This window comes from Phodopus roborovskii, unplaced genomic scaffold (assembly GCF_943737965.1).
Source record: "Phodopus roborovskii unplaced genomic scaffold, PHOROB, whole genome shotgun sequence".
Taxonomy (NCBI): domain Eukaryota; kingdom Metazoa; phylum Chordata; class Mammalia; order Rodentia; family Cricetidae; genus Phodopus; species Phodopus roborovskii.
Window position 1 is genome coordinate 8796761 of NW_026126459.1, and position 13179 is coordinate 8809939.

The following is a 13179-nucleotide window of genomic DNA, read 5'->3' on the forward strand; positions in this document are numbered from 1 at the left end:
TGAGTGGCCTTGCCCTAAGATTGTGAACTTGTCCCCTGACCTCACCTTGATCCCAAGGTGAACCTGGCCCCTCACTGTTTCAAGTCTTGAGTTGCTCTGAGATCACAGCTGCTGGTCAGTGTGTACTGAGGGCCTACTGTGTGTCCCTGCCTGACCTCCAGGATCACAGCTCCTACTGGGGTACTAATCACACTAACAGCCATGTGTGATTCTTACTTGTGCCATGAGCAGTGGAGATGTGAACTCATAAAGTTTATAGGAGTGTATGGTCAGGGTGTGGTGGCAAACACCTGCAATCCCAGCCCTCGGGAGTCAGGGGCAGGAGGGTCTACCTCATGTTCAAGGCAGCCTCAGACACATAATGAGACCTAATCTCAAAAAGACCTACCTGTGCCCCTCACCCTCCCCAACCTCCAGTCAGGAGCAGTGATGTGGAACCTCTGGTGATAAGCTTGGTTCTGTCTCTCACAGAATCACCCAGGGCCCCAGGACACCAGTGCCAGTGACTATAGTGTAAATCTCCTCATGTGGTTATAGGTCGCCCAGCCACAGAGGAGACTGCAGCAACATCTTCCTACCTGGGACTCATCCTGGGGAAGATGGGGTAGAGACAAGCTGCTGCTGGACCAGGGTTGTGACCCCTCCTTCTCTTTCAGGGAGTACACGAGTCCAGGGGTGTGACTGAAGACTACCTACGCCTTGAGACACTGATCCAGAAGGTGGTGTCACCGTACCTGGGCACCTATGGCCTCTACTCCAGCGAAGGGCCCTGTACCCATTCCTGCATCCTTGGTGGGTGCTTCCTGGAGCAATGGTGTGGGCAAAACCAGGATCCCACAGGGAACCAGCTACAGTCACACAGCCAGTCTACCCGTGCACCTGCCTGGCCCTGCCATGTGCAGATCTGGACCCCCAGAGTAGAGGAGCTGTTGGAGGGTAGCAGGCAACCCCCAGAACAGTGATAGCTTTCTACAAAGGCCCATCACACATCCCCTAGATGTTACATCTATAGGGGCTCAGGGAGGGATTAGGTAAAGGAGGCCCTATAGAGCTGGGTGGGTCCCTCAGAAGCTGACCATGTCATTGCTTGTTCATTCAGCAACATCTTTTGCGTGCCTACTGCATACCAGCCCAGAGATCAACCTACACCCTCCTTTATAGTTCTGGTCTAGCAGGGAATATATGTGAGTTCCCATAGTGACCACTGGGATGCAGGAGGGGATGTTGGCTAGATCATAGGAACAGACCAGATGGGGTTAATTGGCTCCCCATCATCTGGGCTGCTGCACAGGGTGTAAAACCCTAGTATGGAGTGTGCCTCAGCTGAGGCGATTCAGAGCTGGAGGGCTTTGCACCTCCTGGGTCCTGTTTGGCTGTAGACAGAAGATACCTATTGACCAAGAAGGCAACCCCTCCTGGCCAGAGAGGCTCCCTGACAGAGCTTGCCGTACTCAGGAGTGCCACCCTATGGTCACTATTGGGCATTGCAGAGTCCTGCTTGGAAGCCTTTCTCCTACATGGCCAAAGGGATTCTGCTCTGTCCTCACTCCCTACAGCCTATGATTCTACACAGCTAGTGAGGTCTATAAACAGCTGCTTCATAGCACTGCCACACCCTGCAGCTCCTCCATGCAGGCTTGTCCCCTGAGTGCCAGCCTGTAAGAACAGGAGCCCAGTCTAACCTAGGAAAGCACTGTTACCTAAGATCCATAGGCTCCTGTGGATGAGGAAAACAAGACATGGATGTATGACTGACATGGGGTCATTCACAGGTCACTGACAGCTTGCAGATTTGAACCTGGGCAGCTGAGGTCCCACTGCCTGTTCAGGCAAAGGCTTGGGTTGTTAAAGTTCTCCAATTAGAGCAGGAACTTGTACCCAGGGGCTAGTGAGGCTGATCCAGAACTGGGGGCCACTGAGCCTTTTACTGGCCCTTCTGTGGGTTAGACACTTGAGAAGCCTCTGCCCAGAGGTCAGGCTTGGGACATAGAGGGAACATGTGGATCAGCAGCCACCATCCTGGTATCTGTGACTGTGTCTGTTCCTGCAGAGAAACGGCTCCTGCGCCGCTCCCGCTCTGGAGACGTCCTAGCCAAGAACCCGGTGGTGCGCTCCAAAAGCTACAATACACCCCTGCTCAATCCCGTGGCTGAGCATGAAGCAGAAGGCACAGCAGCTGGTGGCACAAGCATCCGTAGGCACTCGGTCTCTGAGATGACATCTTGTCCTGAGCCCCAGGGCTTTGTGGACACACCTGGCCAGGGCCCTTCAGGGACCTTCAGGTCCTCTCCAACACCCCACTCAGGGCCTTGCCCCAGCAGACTGTTCCCCCCTGCCCATTCCCCAGAGCAGGGCCCAGCCCACGGCTCTCCACCCACCTCCAGCCCTGAGACACTGGTGGACCAGATCCTGGAGTCCGTGGACTCAGACTCTGAAGGAATATTCATTGACTTTGGGCGGGGTAGTCGCTCCAGTGTGTCTGACTTTGATGCAACCGGAAGCCGGCCAAGTATTGTGTGATGGCCTGAGGTTCGTTCATGTTTTTACTGGCCCCTGTTTGTTTGTGTGTGCGTGGATGTGTGTGTGAGAGACTTGTTCACCAGCCCCCTTGTCACTGACTTGGTCACTGTATATTCCCAGTCTGCGTACCCCAGGTCTGATTGAATGTCCCGTTGGTACCACCCAGATGACCCTCAAAGATGGGGTCACCGTGTGTCCTCCTGTCTGCCCCGCCCTTGGTGCCCACACCTACCCAGGAAAATGTGAAGCCAGTAGGTTCTGCCTATGCCAGCCCAGCTTGGCCCCCATAGAGATGGGACTCAAGCCACAGCCAGACCTGCCTCCCTCTGCCCTGGGTGGCCACCAAACAGGAAGGCATGAAATAAAGTTACAGTTCTGGGTTCCCGTCTTCCCCCTGGTGTCCTTCTGGGACCCCCCACCTCACCCTCCTGCCAGGGCACATTCCCAAGCTAAGGCCATGGACACTTGCCCATTGTCCACTCTTGTACTTGTTTTCAGGTCCAATGTTGCTATGTCATCTTGATGGACGGGCCCAGAAAGCATACAAGGTATAAGTCAGGTCCCTGGTCCCAGACCCACACATTAGCTGGGAGTGACCCACTGCATTAGGGGGGGGGGTCACATGGGACCTCCAGATCTTGCTCTTCTTTGTGTGTGGGTTGCTGAAGACCCTGGTGTGGTGGGAGGGGTGGTCCAGTGTTCCCAGTTGCTCTAGGAGTAGTTCTCTACCTCCAGAAAGTTTTACCCAGAGTCTGAGGGTGGTTAGGACCTCCCTGGTCTGCAAATGGGCTGGTTCCACAGCCTGGTAAATGGGCATAAGTGTTCTTGAGCTCTGGCAGGATTGCTGTAGACTGGCCCAGCAGCTTAGCCTGACAAGCCATGCCTGGAGTAGAACTCTGTTGAGCTCCTCTTTAAAGAGCCAGGGGAGTGTGGTCCTCCTTGGTCACATGCTGACCCCTGTTCCAGTTCCTTCACAGCACCCAGGTCTTGATTGTCTTCTGTGAATAACAAGCAAATAACAGACTCAGGGGCAGGGTGTCCAGATCTGGCCATAGTCTAGGAAGCAGCTACTTCATGCTGAACTGCAAGGCTTTGTGGATCCAGGGGATCTGCTGGAATGTTAGGACAGAAGGTCCCCCTGTCTCCCAGGATGAGAGAAACACCTTGTTCCAATCAGGTGGCCTGCTTGAACTTCAATGCTGCCTGTGGTAAGCGCACATGCTGAACTCACAGGGTGTCTTAGGATCGGTATTGCTGCAATGAAACATGGCCCAAAAGCAATCTAGGGAGAAAAGGGTTTATTTGGCTTACATATCCAGACTCTCACAGTCTATTGAAGGAAGCCAAGGCATGAACCTGGAGCCAGGAGCTGATGCAGAGGCCATAGAGGATTGCTGCTTGCTCTTCTTGGCTTGTTTGGCCTGTTTTCTTTCTTTGTTGTTTTGAGACTGGGTCTGGCTGTTCTGGAACTATGTAGTCCAGGCTGGCTTCTCGGGTGCTAGGATTAAAGGCCTATACCACCACACCCAGCTCAGTCTGTTTTCTTATAGCACCCAAGACCAGGGGTGACCCCTCCCACAATGGGCTGTGCCCTCTCCAATCAGTAACCAATTAAGAAAACAGTGTTGCCTGCCACCCAATCTTATGGAAATGTTTTCTCGGTTGAGATTCCCTCCTCAGATGACTAGCCTGTGTCAAGCTGCCATAAAACTAGCCAGCATACAGGGCTTTTGAAAAATGCTCCCCAGGGACCCCAGGGGAGCAAGAGTCATCCCAGCCTCAAGTCAGGCAGGGCATCAGGCAGGACCCTGAATCTGGAAAAAATGTGCAAAGTCCTGGCTAGAAGTTAACTGGGTTGCTGTGGGTTCTCAGTGAAGTGGGATAGTCCTGGAACCTAGCTAAACAGTGCCACCCAGCCTCCCTCAACACTAGCAAGTTTCATCTTCAACCCTCACTTCTGTTAAACTCCTTTGAGAGATGGAAGTAAAATTGCAGGCAGAGGCTTCCACTGTGTGGGGTGTTCTGTAAGCCAATTGGGCAGTGATAACCAGGTGTTAGGATTCTCTGGAGGAACAGAACTGATAGACTATATAAAAGAAATAGACTCTAAGTCAGGCAGTGGTGGCGCACGCCTTTAATCGTAGAACTCAGGAGGCAGAGGCAGGTAGGTCTCTGAGTTTGAGGCTGGCCTGGTCTACAAAGCAAGTTCCAGGACAGGTTCCAAAGCTACACAGAGAAACCCTGTCTCAAAAAAAAGGGAAACAAAACAAAACAAAAACAAAGAAGTAGGCTTTAGTATCATTGAAGGAATGGACCCACCAGCAAAAGTGAGAGCAAGCAGGCAAAGAGATCAAACTTCCTTCCACAGTCCTCTTTTTTATAGGCTACCGCCAGATGGTATAGCCCAGATTAAAGGTAGATGTCCCCACCTCAAAGACCCAGATTTAAAAGGGGGGCTTCCCACTTCAAATGATTTAGTTAAGAACAAAATCCCTCACAGGTGTGTCCAACTGCTTGGGTTTTAGTTAATACCAGATGTAGTCAAGTTGACAACCGAGAATCGCTATCTTACCTGGTGTACAGAGACTGGCACACCAGGATGTGTCACATACAAACTTATTGCTAGGATGCCTCACCCACTCCTTGGAAGAGCCCTGAGCCAGGGGGCTGAAACTTCATGTTTTCATGGTTTGTCTTCCCCACTCCAGGCAGTTTAGTCCCTCTTCCCCTGAGCTCCCAGACCTGTCCTGTGTGCTACTAAGTAGTTACTACTGGATCAGCATGGGGCCCCAGGGGAAGCCCCAGTGTGGGGCTCTCTGTGTCCTGGGCTGACTCCATTGGTTCCCTGGACCCACCTCCCTCTGCAGACCTGCATGTGTGTTTCTGCCACATGGGTTGGGAGGCAGATGTTTGTCACAAATGACAAATCCTACTAACTGACCGGAGGTTCTAGCACTGGGGAAGTTACGAAGAAGGCCTGTGCACCGCTGAGTGTCATGGGGTAGGACACAGGCCCTGCCTGTAGACCGTCAACTGAGCCTTAGTTCACGCTCCTGGAGGAGGGGAGAGGGGTAGAACACATAGTAAACAGCTCTTGGGAATTTTTTTTAAATGTTGAGTGGGTTGTGATGGCATTTGCCTTTAATCCATGTACTTTGGAGGCCAAAGCAGATAGATCTCTGTAAGTTCAAGGTCAGCCTGGTCTACATAGCCAGTTCCAAGCCAGCTAGAGTTACATGATGAAAAAATATCCTAAAACAATAATAAAACGACATTGAAAACATTTATTCAACGGAAGTGAGTCCTGGTAACTGACACTGTTAGCTGAGGTTTCCACTCAGTCTCTCGGGATCTTGCTTTGTTCTGTGCTGACTCCCAAAGGCTTCTGGGACAATAAACAGCACTGCACCCTTCTATGGAGAGGATGCTGTCTTGGCCTTTAAAAACTTGACATGTTAGAGTGTGTCCGTCTTTTTTTTTTTTTTAACTTTTTATTGATTCTTTGTGAATTTCACATCATACACCCCAATCCCAACCATCTCCTGTCCCTCCATATCTGCCCACCATCCTTGCAACTTCCTCCTCAAAAGTAAGCAAAAGTAGAAATAATAAAAAGAAAAAGTCTCGCAGTCCTTTTCGTAAGCAGTTTTGCTTGCAAATGTTCATTGCAATGAGTCGTTGGTATGGTTGCTCTGGCTTCTCCCATACTATCAATACTGGATCCTCACTGGGACGACTCTTAAATACCATGCTGTGGCCCTGTGGCATGGAGATCACACAGCTTTTGCTCTTCAGGACCGGCCCCTTCACTTGCTCCACCCAATCCTTAGATGGGATGGATGAGATGTCAGAGAGCCCTAGAAACACAATTAGGGTAGGTTTCACCCTTAGCAAGCCAAGCCCTCAGGCTCTGTTCCCATCACTAGAGTTTGCTAATACAAAGATCCCACTGCTTAAGGCTGAAGATGTGGGTCAGTGGGTAGTGCTTGCTTAATATGCATAAGGCTCTGGGTTCAATCACATGGTGACTCACACCCCAAAGTCATCCTTGTCTATATAGTGAGTCTGAGGCCAGCCTGGACTACAGGTACCCTGTCTTTTGGTTATGTTTTGTTTTTTGGAGGCAGGGTCTCACGAAGTAGCCCTGGCTGGCCTGAAGCTCACTATGTAGACCTGACTTTCAACTCACAGAGATTCCTTACCTCTGCCTCTTGAGTGCTGGGATTAAAGGTGTGTGCCACCATCCCCCACTAAACCTGTCTTAAGGGGGAAAAATCCCTTTTTCCATCAAGTTATCAGATACCATGGTTTTATCTCCTGTTTGGAGGCAAAGGCAAACCAGGTCATGGGCCTCGGCGTGGCTGATAGGAAATCAAGGTGGTTTGTGTTCTCACATGAGGGCCTGGTTAGTGTTTGTGAGAATCGGTGCTTCCCGCCCCTATTCTCCCTCACACCCACAGGACCCAGCAGGTGAGCGGGCCTTGTTACCTAGATTCCCGTTTCCTTTATCCCCACCCTGTCCCAAGTCCAGTCACCATACTTCCCAGACTGCACAGACAGGGATTAGGGCACAGTGCTCCTCCTATGCCCTCAGGATAGAAGCCACTCTGGTAGCTTGGTGATGAAGGTCATGCCATTCACAGAGAGGCGTGCTGGCCTTCCCACCATGGGAGGAACATGCTCACAAGGTACAGGATTGAACTCCTTGGTGCCCTTTTCAGCAGTCTGTCTACCTGAGTAGAGCCTCAGCTCTTGGAGCTTCCAGGTTCCCCTGCACCTGTGCCAGAGCACTGGAGGGAGGGGGAACCTCCCTCTCCCTCTCCCTCTCCCTCTCCCTCTCCCTCTCCCCCTCCCCCTCCCCCTCCCCCTCCCCCTCCCCCTCCCCCTCCCTCTCCCTCTGTTACTCTCAAACTTTTGAAACTTCTTCCAGGGACCTGGCAGCTGCACCTGCTTCCTGAAGCTCCAGGGCTCTTCCCGCCCACTCTGCTGGAAACCTCTCTCACACCCATCCCCACTCTCATGTTCACACACACATACAGATACATAATCCTACACCCACACATACATGCTTGTATACTTACCCACTCACAGTACATGTTCACACTTGCCTGTACACAGGCAAGGGGGGCCTCCTAGTCTCCCCTGGATGGGTGGGCATGCTATAGAGAGGGTCTATGACTCCTCACTCACCCCCATCTTCTCAGAGCACGCCCATCATTTGTGGACACCACTCTCTGATCACAGATTCAGGAAAGCACTGCTCTAGGCTCTGCCTGTGTTTCCAGGCCCAAACCTCAGGCAGCTTGGAGGCCACAAAAAGGACAGATGCTGGGGCGTCTAACCTTTTTTGTGGGGTTGAGACAGGGATTCTCTGTGTAGCCCTGGCTGTCCCGGAACTCGCTCTGTAGAGCTGGACCTCACAGACATCCGCCTGCCTCTGCCTCCCAAGTGCTGGGATTAAAGATGTGTGCCACTACACCCTGCAATATATATCTTTTAAATAAATACAGCCTATGTGTGTACTCAACTATTACTCAGCTTGAACAAAAACAAACTGAATTCAATGGCTTAGAGAAATGGCTCAGTAGCTGAGCATTTGTTGCTCTGATAGAGGACCTGAATTCAGTTCTCAGCACCCACATGGTGTCTCCTAACCATCTACAACTCCAGTTCCAGTGGACCTGACACCCTGGTGCCTGACCGCTACAAAACATGTAAAATAAATAAATCAAAGGGAATAAAGAAAGGGAACTCATACAATGTTAAAACTTGGGTTGGCCTTGAAAACATGTAAAGGAGGGGGAGAGACTCAACGGTTCTCAGTCTCCTGTGGAATATGAAATGTGACCCTTGCAAGCCTAGGTGCTGAAGACCGAGAGAAGGGGCATCCATTCCGGCAGGAGCCCTTGGTCTCTGAGCTCCAAGAGTGTCCACTAGTTAATTGGTGATGACCTGAAGGCATAGAGAGGGGGAGGGTCCTGGGTAGAGGAACCTACACAGGAACTCAGACACATCCCCTGACCATGAGCCTTGAAAAGTGGCCTCTGTTCACTTTCTGAGTACACCCACATCTTGTGGACTCCTTGTGTCAAGCAGGGTAAATGGGACCGACTCTAACTAGAGATCTCTCAGGGCTTAGATGGGGGACCTTTCTGGACCTGCAGCATTAAGTTATTGGGTGGAAACCCACATGGGCTGTCTCTCCCTCGCTGCTGGGAACCACTGGCATCCCAGATGGGTTACAGATATGTGGCATGCATGAGGTATGCATGAAATTGATGGAAGATGCTGAGCCTGGGGGTTGGGGATGAGAGATGGGGTGCTATCATTTTGGCAGTATCATGGTGTGACCTGAGTACCTATGCCTCTTTCCAGGATCCCTGAGGCTTATGGGGGTCTCCAGATGGAGAGAAGGCTGATGAGGGAATAATACACAGTTCATGTATCCCATTCACCCCTCCTGGAGACAGCCAGTGCTACTAGCATGAGTGTGAGATGGCTGCTATGAGATATCAGGCAGGCCAAGCAGCCTCAGTTTCTCTATTTGAAGTAGCAACTGTCCTTGCAGTACATCATGTCTGGTGACTTTGCTTGTCTGTGCTTGTGACTCACATACAGGGTTATAAAGCTGTAGGGTTGTAAAGCCACATGACTGAATGTTGCACCAAAGGCTGTGTTCAGCAGCAGCTGGGTCCTTAGTGGGCTTTGGCCTGAAGGTGATAAGGGTTCAATACTACACCACTGCCTTTGCCCTCAGGACTCTTCCCCTCATTGATGGCTATGTAAAGATGGCAAACCAGCTCTAACCAGCTGTAAAAGGCTATTAAAATGTAAAGTATCACCACATTATCTGCAAAAACAATCTCTCATGAGTTGGGGGGGGAGCTCTCTGGGACTCTCCTCAGTTTGTGTTTGTTGGAGATGAGAGCAGCAACATGGGATACTGATCAGGGAAGGGTTGTATGTGTGAGCCCACTTCAGAGGCTGCTACTGAGGCAATGCTGATTGCCTGGTGCTAGGAGCTTCCCAAGTTGTCAGGAGTGGAAAGCCACATACAGGCCATACTCAACTTCTGGGAACAGTGTCCAAAACCATTCAACAGAGAAGAGTAGACCTAAGGGCAAAGCCCTGACTATAATAGCAACCCATAGGAGACCCCACCTACAGGAGACTCCACTCCACAGGAGACCACACTCCACAGGAGACCACACCTATAGGAGGCTCCACCCCACAGGAGGCTCCACCCCACAGCAGGCCCCACCTACAGGAGGACCCATCCATAGGAGGCTCCACTCACAGGAGACTCCACCCCACTGGGGACTCCACCCCTCAGGAGATTCCCAACCCATAGGGAGACTCCAGTTGCACTGACCTAAAATCAATAGCCACAGAAGCCATATCCAGAAGGTTCTAGGTTCTTCACCTGTAGCCACTGTGCATACCGCCTCACCGCACCCTATCCTCATTGCAAGGGTCTCTGCAAACACAGCGGCCTGCAGAGTAACAATTCATGAGAGTCATGAAGGCAGTTGGGTTTATCATGACTCAGTAGCTGGGTTGGTTCAAGCTTTGACTGTCTGAGTAGTTTATTTCAGGTATATTTAAGTACAGCACAATTTGAAGAAGTTTCCTGGTAATGATGAACACAATCTTGTACACACAAGAAAGCTTAAGACATGACTATGTCAAAACCCTTTGTAAAGTGACATATTCTGTAAAGATAGGTTCTGCAGATTAACTGAGAAAACCAGCTCAAGATAAGGGTCTGGGGGAAGAAAGTCTGGCCACACAGACAGCACAAAGGTCACCAGGCTATTAATCATGTCTACTCCCAGCCTTCTGGACAGAAAACAGGTGGTACATATATTCCCTTGAAGAGACAACCCTGTGTGTTTAACATTCCTGGTTCCCCTAGTGCTTATCTGTGAGCACAAGGTTCTACGTGCCTGCTACACACACACATGCACAGACACACACACACATGCACAGACACACACAACACTGGACAAAGTGGTCCTGGTAGCACAATGTGTTCCCAGTCAGCCCTCTCAGAGTGTACCTCACCATGGTGGGTGGAGCCTGTCACTGTCCATGTCCTGGTGGCAAAGGAGCCTGGGTCAACTAATTGTTGAGACTCCTCTAGTTAGTTTTATGTCAACTTGGCATAAGCTAGTGTCAGCTAAAAAGAGGGAACCTCAGTTGGGAGATGCCCCTTTAGATCAAACTGTAAGCAAGTCTGCCCGACATTTTCTTAATTGATGATTGGTGTGGGAGGCCCAGGAAACTGTAGGTGGTGCATCTCTGGACAGGTGCCATAAGAAAGTGAATTGTAGCTAGGCAGTGGTGGTGCACGCCTTTAATCCCAACACTCCAGAGGCAGAGGCAGGCAGAGCTCTGAGTTCAAGGTGAGCCTGCCTCTGCCTCTACAGATCAAGTTCTAGGACAGCCAGGCAGCCACTCAAGCTACAGAGAAAAACCCAGTCTGGAACATTCCACCATCACCACCACCACAAAAACAAAATAAAACACACACACACACACAAAAAAAAAAACAAAAATAAACAAACAAACAAAAAAAACAAAAAACGACAATGAAGAAAAGCAAACTGAACAAGCCAAGAGGACCAAGCCAGTAAGCTGTTTCCTCCATGGCTTCTGCTTTAGTTTCTGCCTGCAGGTTCCTGCCTTGAATTCCTACTCTGACTTTCTTGATGGAGTGTGGTCAGGGTTTGTGAGCTAAAATAAACCCTTCCTTTCCCAAGTTGCCTTTGGTTCATGGTCTTTATTACAGCAACAGAAACTTAACCAAGATAGAGGCCTTTGAGGTGAGAATTCTTTGCTGACACGGGTATTTGAAGAGCTGGGTTACCAGTCTAGTACACCGGTGGCCACACCCGGTCGAACTGGAATGAACTGAAGTTCCTGAGAAGACCCTGCACCTCTAAGGCTGATTCACTGGTTGTGGAGGGGTTGGAATGTTGCAGACCCAGAGCCAAGTTATCTCATGCTAACTTGATAGCCATTCATTGCCCTTGTCTGTGTCCTTATGACTATCCCGTGAGACCTTTGGGAATGTGCTAACAGACCCCTATCCTCCCCTCAACCCAAAAGTTCAAGAATGTCATCAAAATGTCATCAGATAGCATCTGAGGTCTGAGCAGAGATCACCAGGCTTTGTGGAGCTCGCCCACCTGATGTTGACACCATTGTATTTGAAAAGTGTGCTGATTTATGGCTTTCTTTGTTCTGTTCCTGTAAGAACTTCATGCAACCATACCACATTGGCATTGCTCATATTTGGCTCTAGAATAAACTTATACTACCTTTGAGGCAATAACTGGTTTTTAGGGTTAGGGGATCCAGAGCAGAGGCCCCTAGACTGGAAATGTAAGGGATTGATTTCCACGCTGGGCCATAGGGTCCCAGAGAACACCACAGAGAATGCACCAGAGTTTATGGCTGTGCTGTCAGCTCCTGCCTCTGCTCTGAAACGGGAGCATGATACTTGGCTATGGGATAGTAGGCTGTGGCCGGTGGGTTCCAGAGACTGGGCCAGCAGAGGGAGTGGCTGGAGGATGTCCAGATTCCTTTCTGCCTGCCTGTCCCCATGCGTCAACAGCACGGGAAATGCATGTTTCCTGGCCATAAGAAGATTTCAGCTCTCCGCAGCTGGCTGGGTGAGCCACTGGGGAGAACACAAACAGGAAATCCAGGACCAAGGCTGGTGGCCCCGGTTTTCCCCCCCTTCTGTCTCCTGTGCTCCACCCCAGCATGCTCATTAACTTAGAATTTGCTGCTTTCGAAAGAAGGGGCCTCCAACTTCGTAAACGTGTAAGAACAAATTTAATAAAGCCAGCAGTAATACCATTCAGTAGTAGCTCTTCATTTCCCAGCCTTATTACTACAGAAGGAAGAAAGTAGGGTGCCTGGTGTGCAGTTCTTTTAGGGGTCTCTGCCCTTTTGTGTCGGTAGGTGCACACACACCTGCACTCTTGACCATGCAATCACTCTAGATGGTTGGTTTACTCTCTCCCCCACCCTGTGGTGTGTGTGTGTGTGTGTGCAAACCCACCTGGTAGAGAACCCCTAACCCCCAAAAGTTGTCCTTTAGTCTCTACACACATGCTTTGGCACACATGTGCCACCTTATCACACCCCAAATAAGTTAATAAATATAATAAGAAATAGAAAGAATTAAGCCTGGGTTCTTTGCTTCCTGTCACCTCGTGTCCTGTGAGGGGAGGACAATGTCAGATAGTCATATCCAAGCTGTGCTGTGTTGGTTTGCAGGTCCACATGCTTGAGTTGTCTTCACAGAAGGAAACTGCTCCACCATCCTATTGAGTAGAGGCAGTCCTACCATGTGTTGGAGCAGTGATCAAGTGGCCTCACATTGGCCTCTGCTTAGCACAGGTCACCAGTGCCCCTTCCTTGACCAGTATTACATGATCTCTCTGTGTGTGTGTGTGTGTGTGTGTGTGTTTGTGTGTGTGTGTGTGTGTGTGTGTGATGGCAATTCTTGGTTGTCTTGACTACATCTGGAATTAACTAAAACCCAAATGGCTGCGCAGACCTGAAAGGTTTTTTTTTTTTTCTTAATTAAATCACTTGAAGTGGGAAGACCCTCTTTTAATCTGGAACTAGATCTTTTGAGGTGGG

The 13179-nt window shown here is 50.3% G+C and overlaps 1 protein-coding gene across 3 annotated transcripts in view; it reads left to right on the forward strand.

Moving 5' to 3' along the window:
- Positions 1-2902, forward strand: part of Prr5 (proline rich 5) — a 40321-nt gene extending 37419 nt beyond the window's left edge. For all 3 annotated transcript variants that reach the window (XM_051189539.1, XM_051189540.1, XM_051189538.1), the window contains 2 exons: positions 657-792; positions 2051-2902. In XM_051189539.1, coding sequence (XP_051045496.1) covers positions 657-792; positions 2051-2520 — 606 coding nt within the window. In that variant the 3' untranslated portion in view covers positions 2521-2902. The remainder of the gene's footprint in view (positions 1-656; positions 793-2050) is intronic.
- Positions 2903-13179: the final 10277 nt, after the last annotated feature.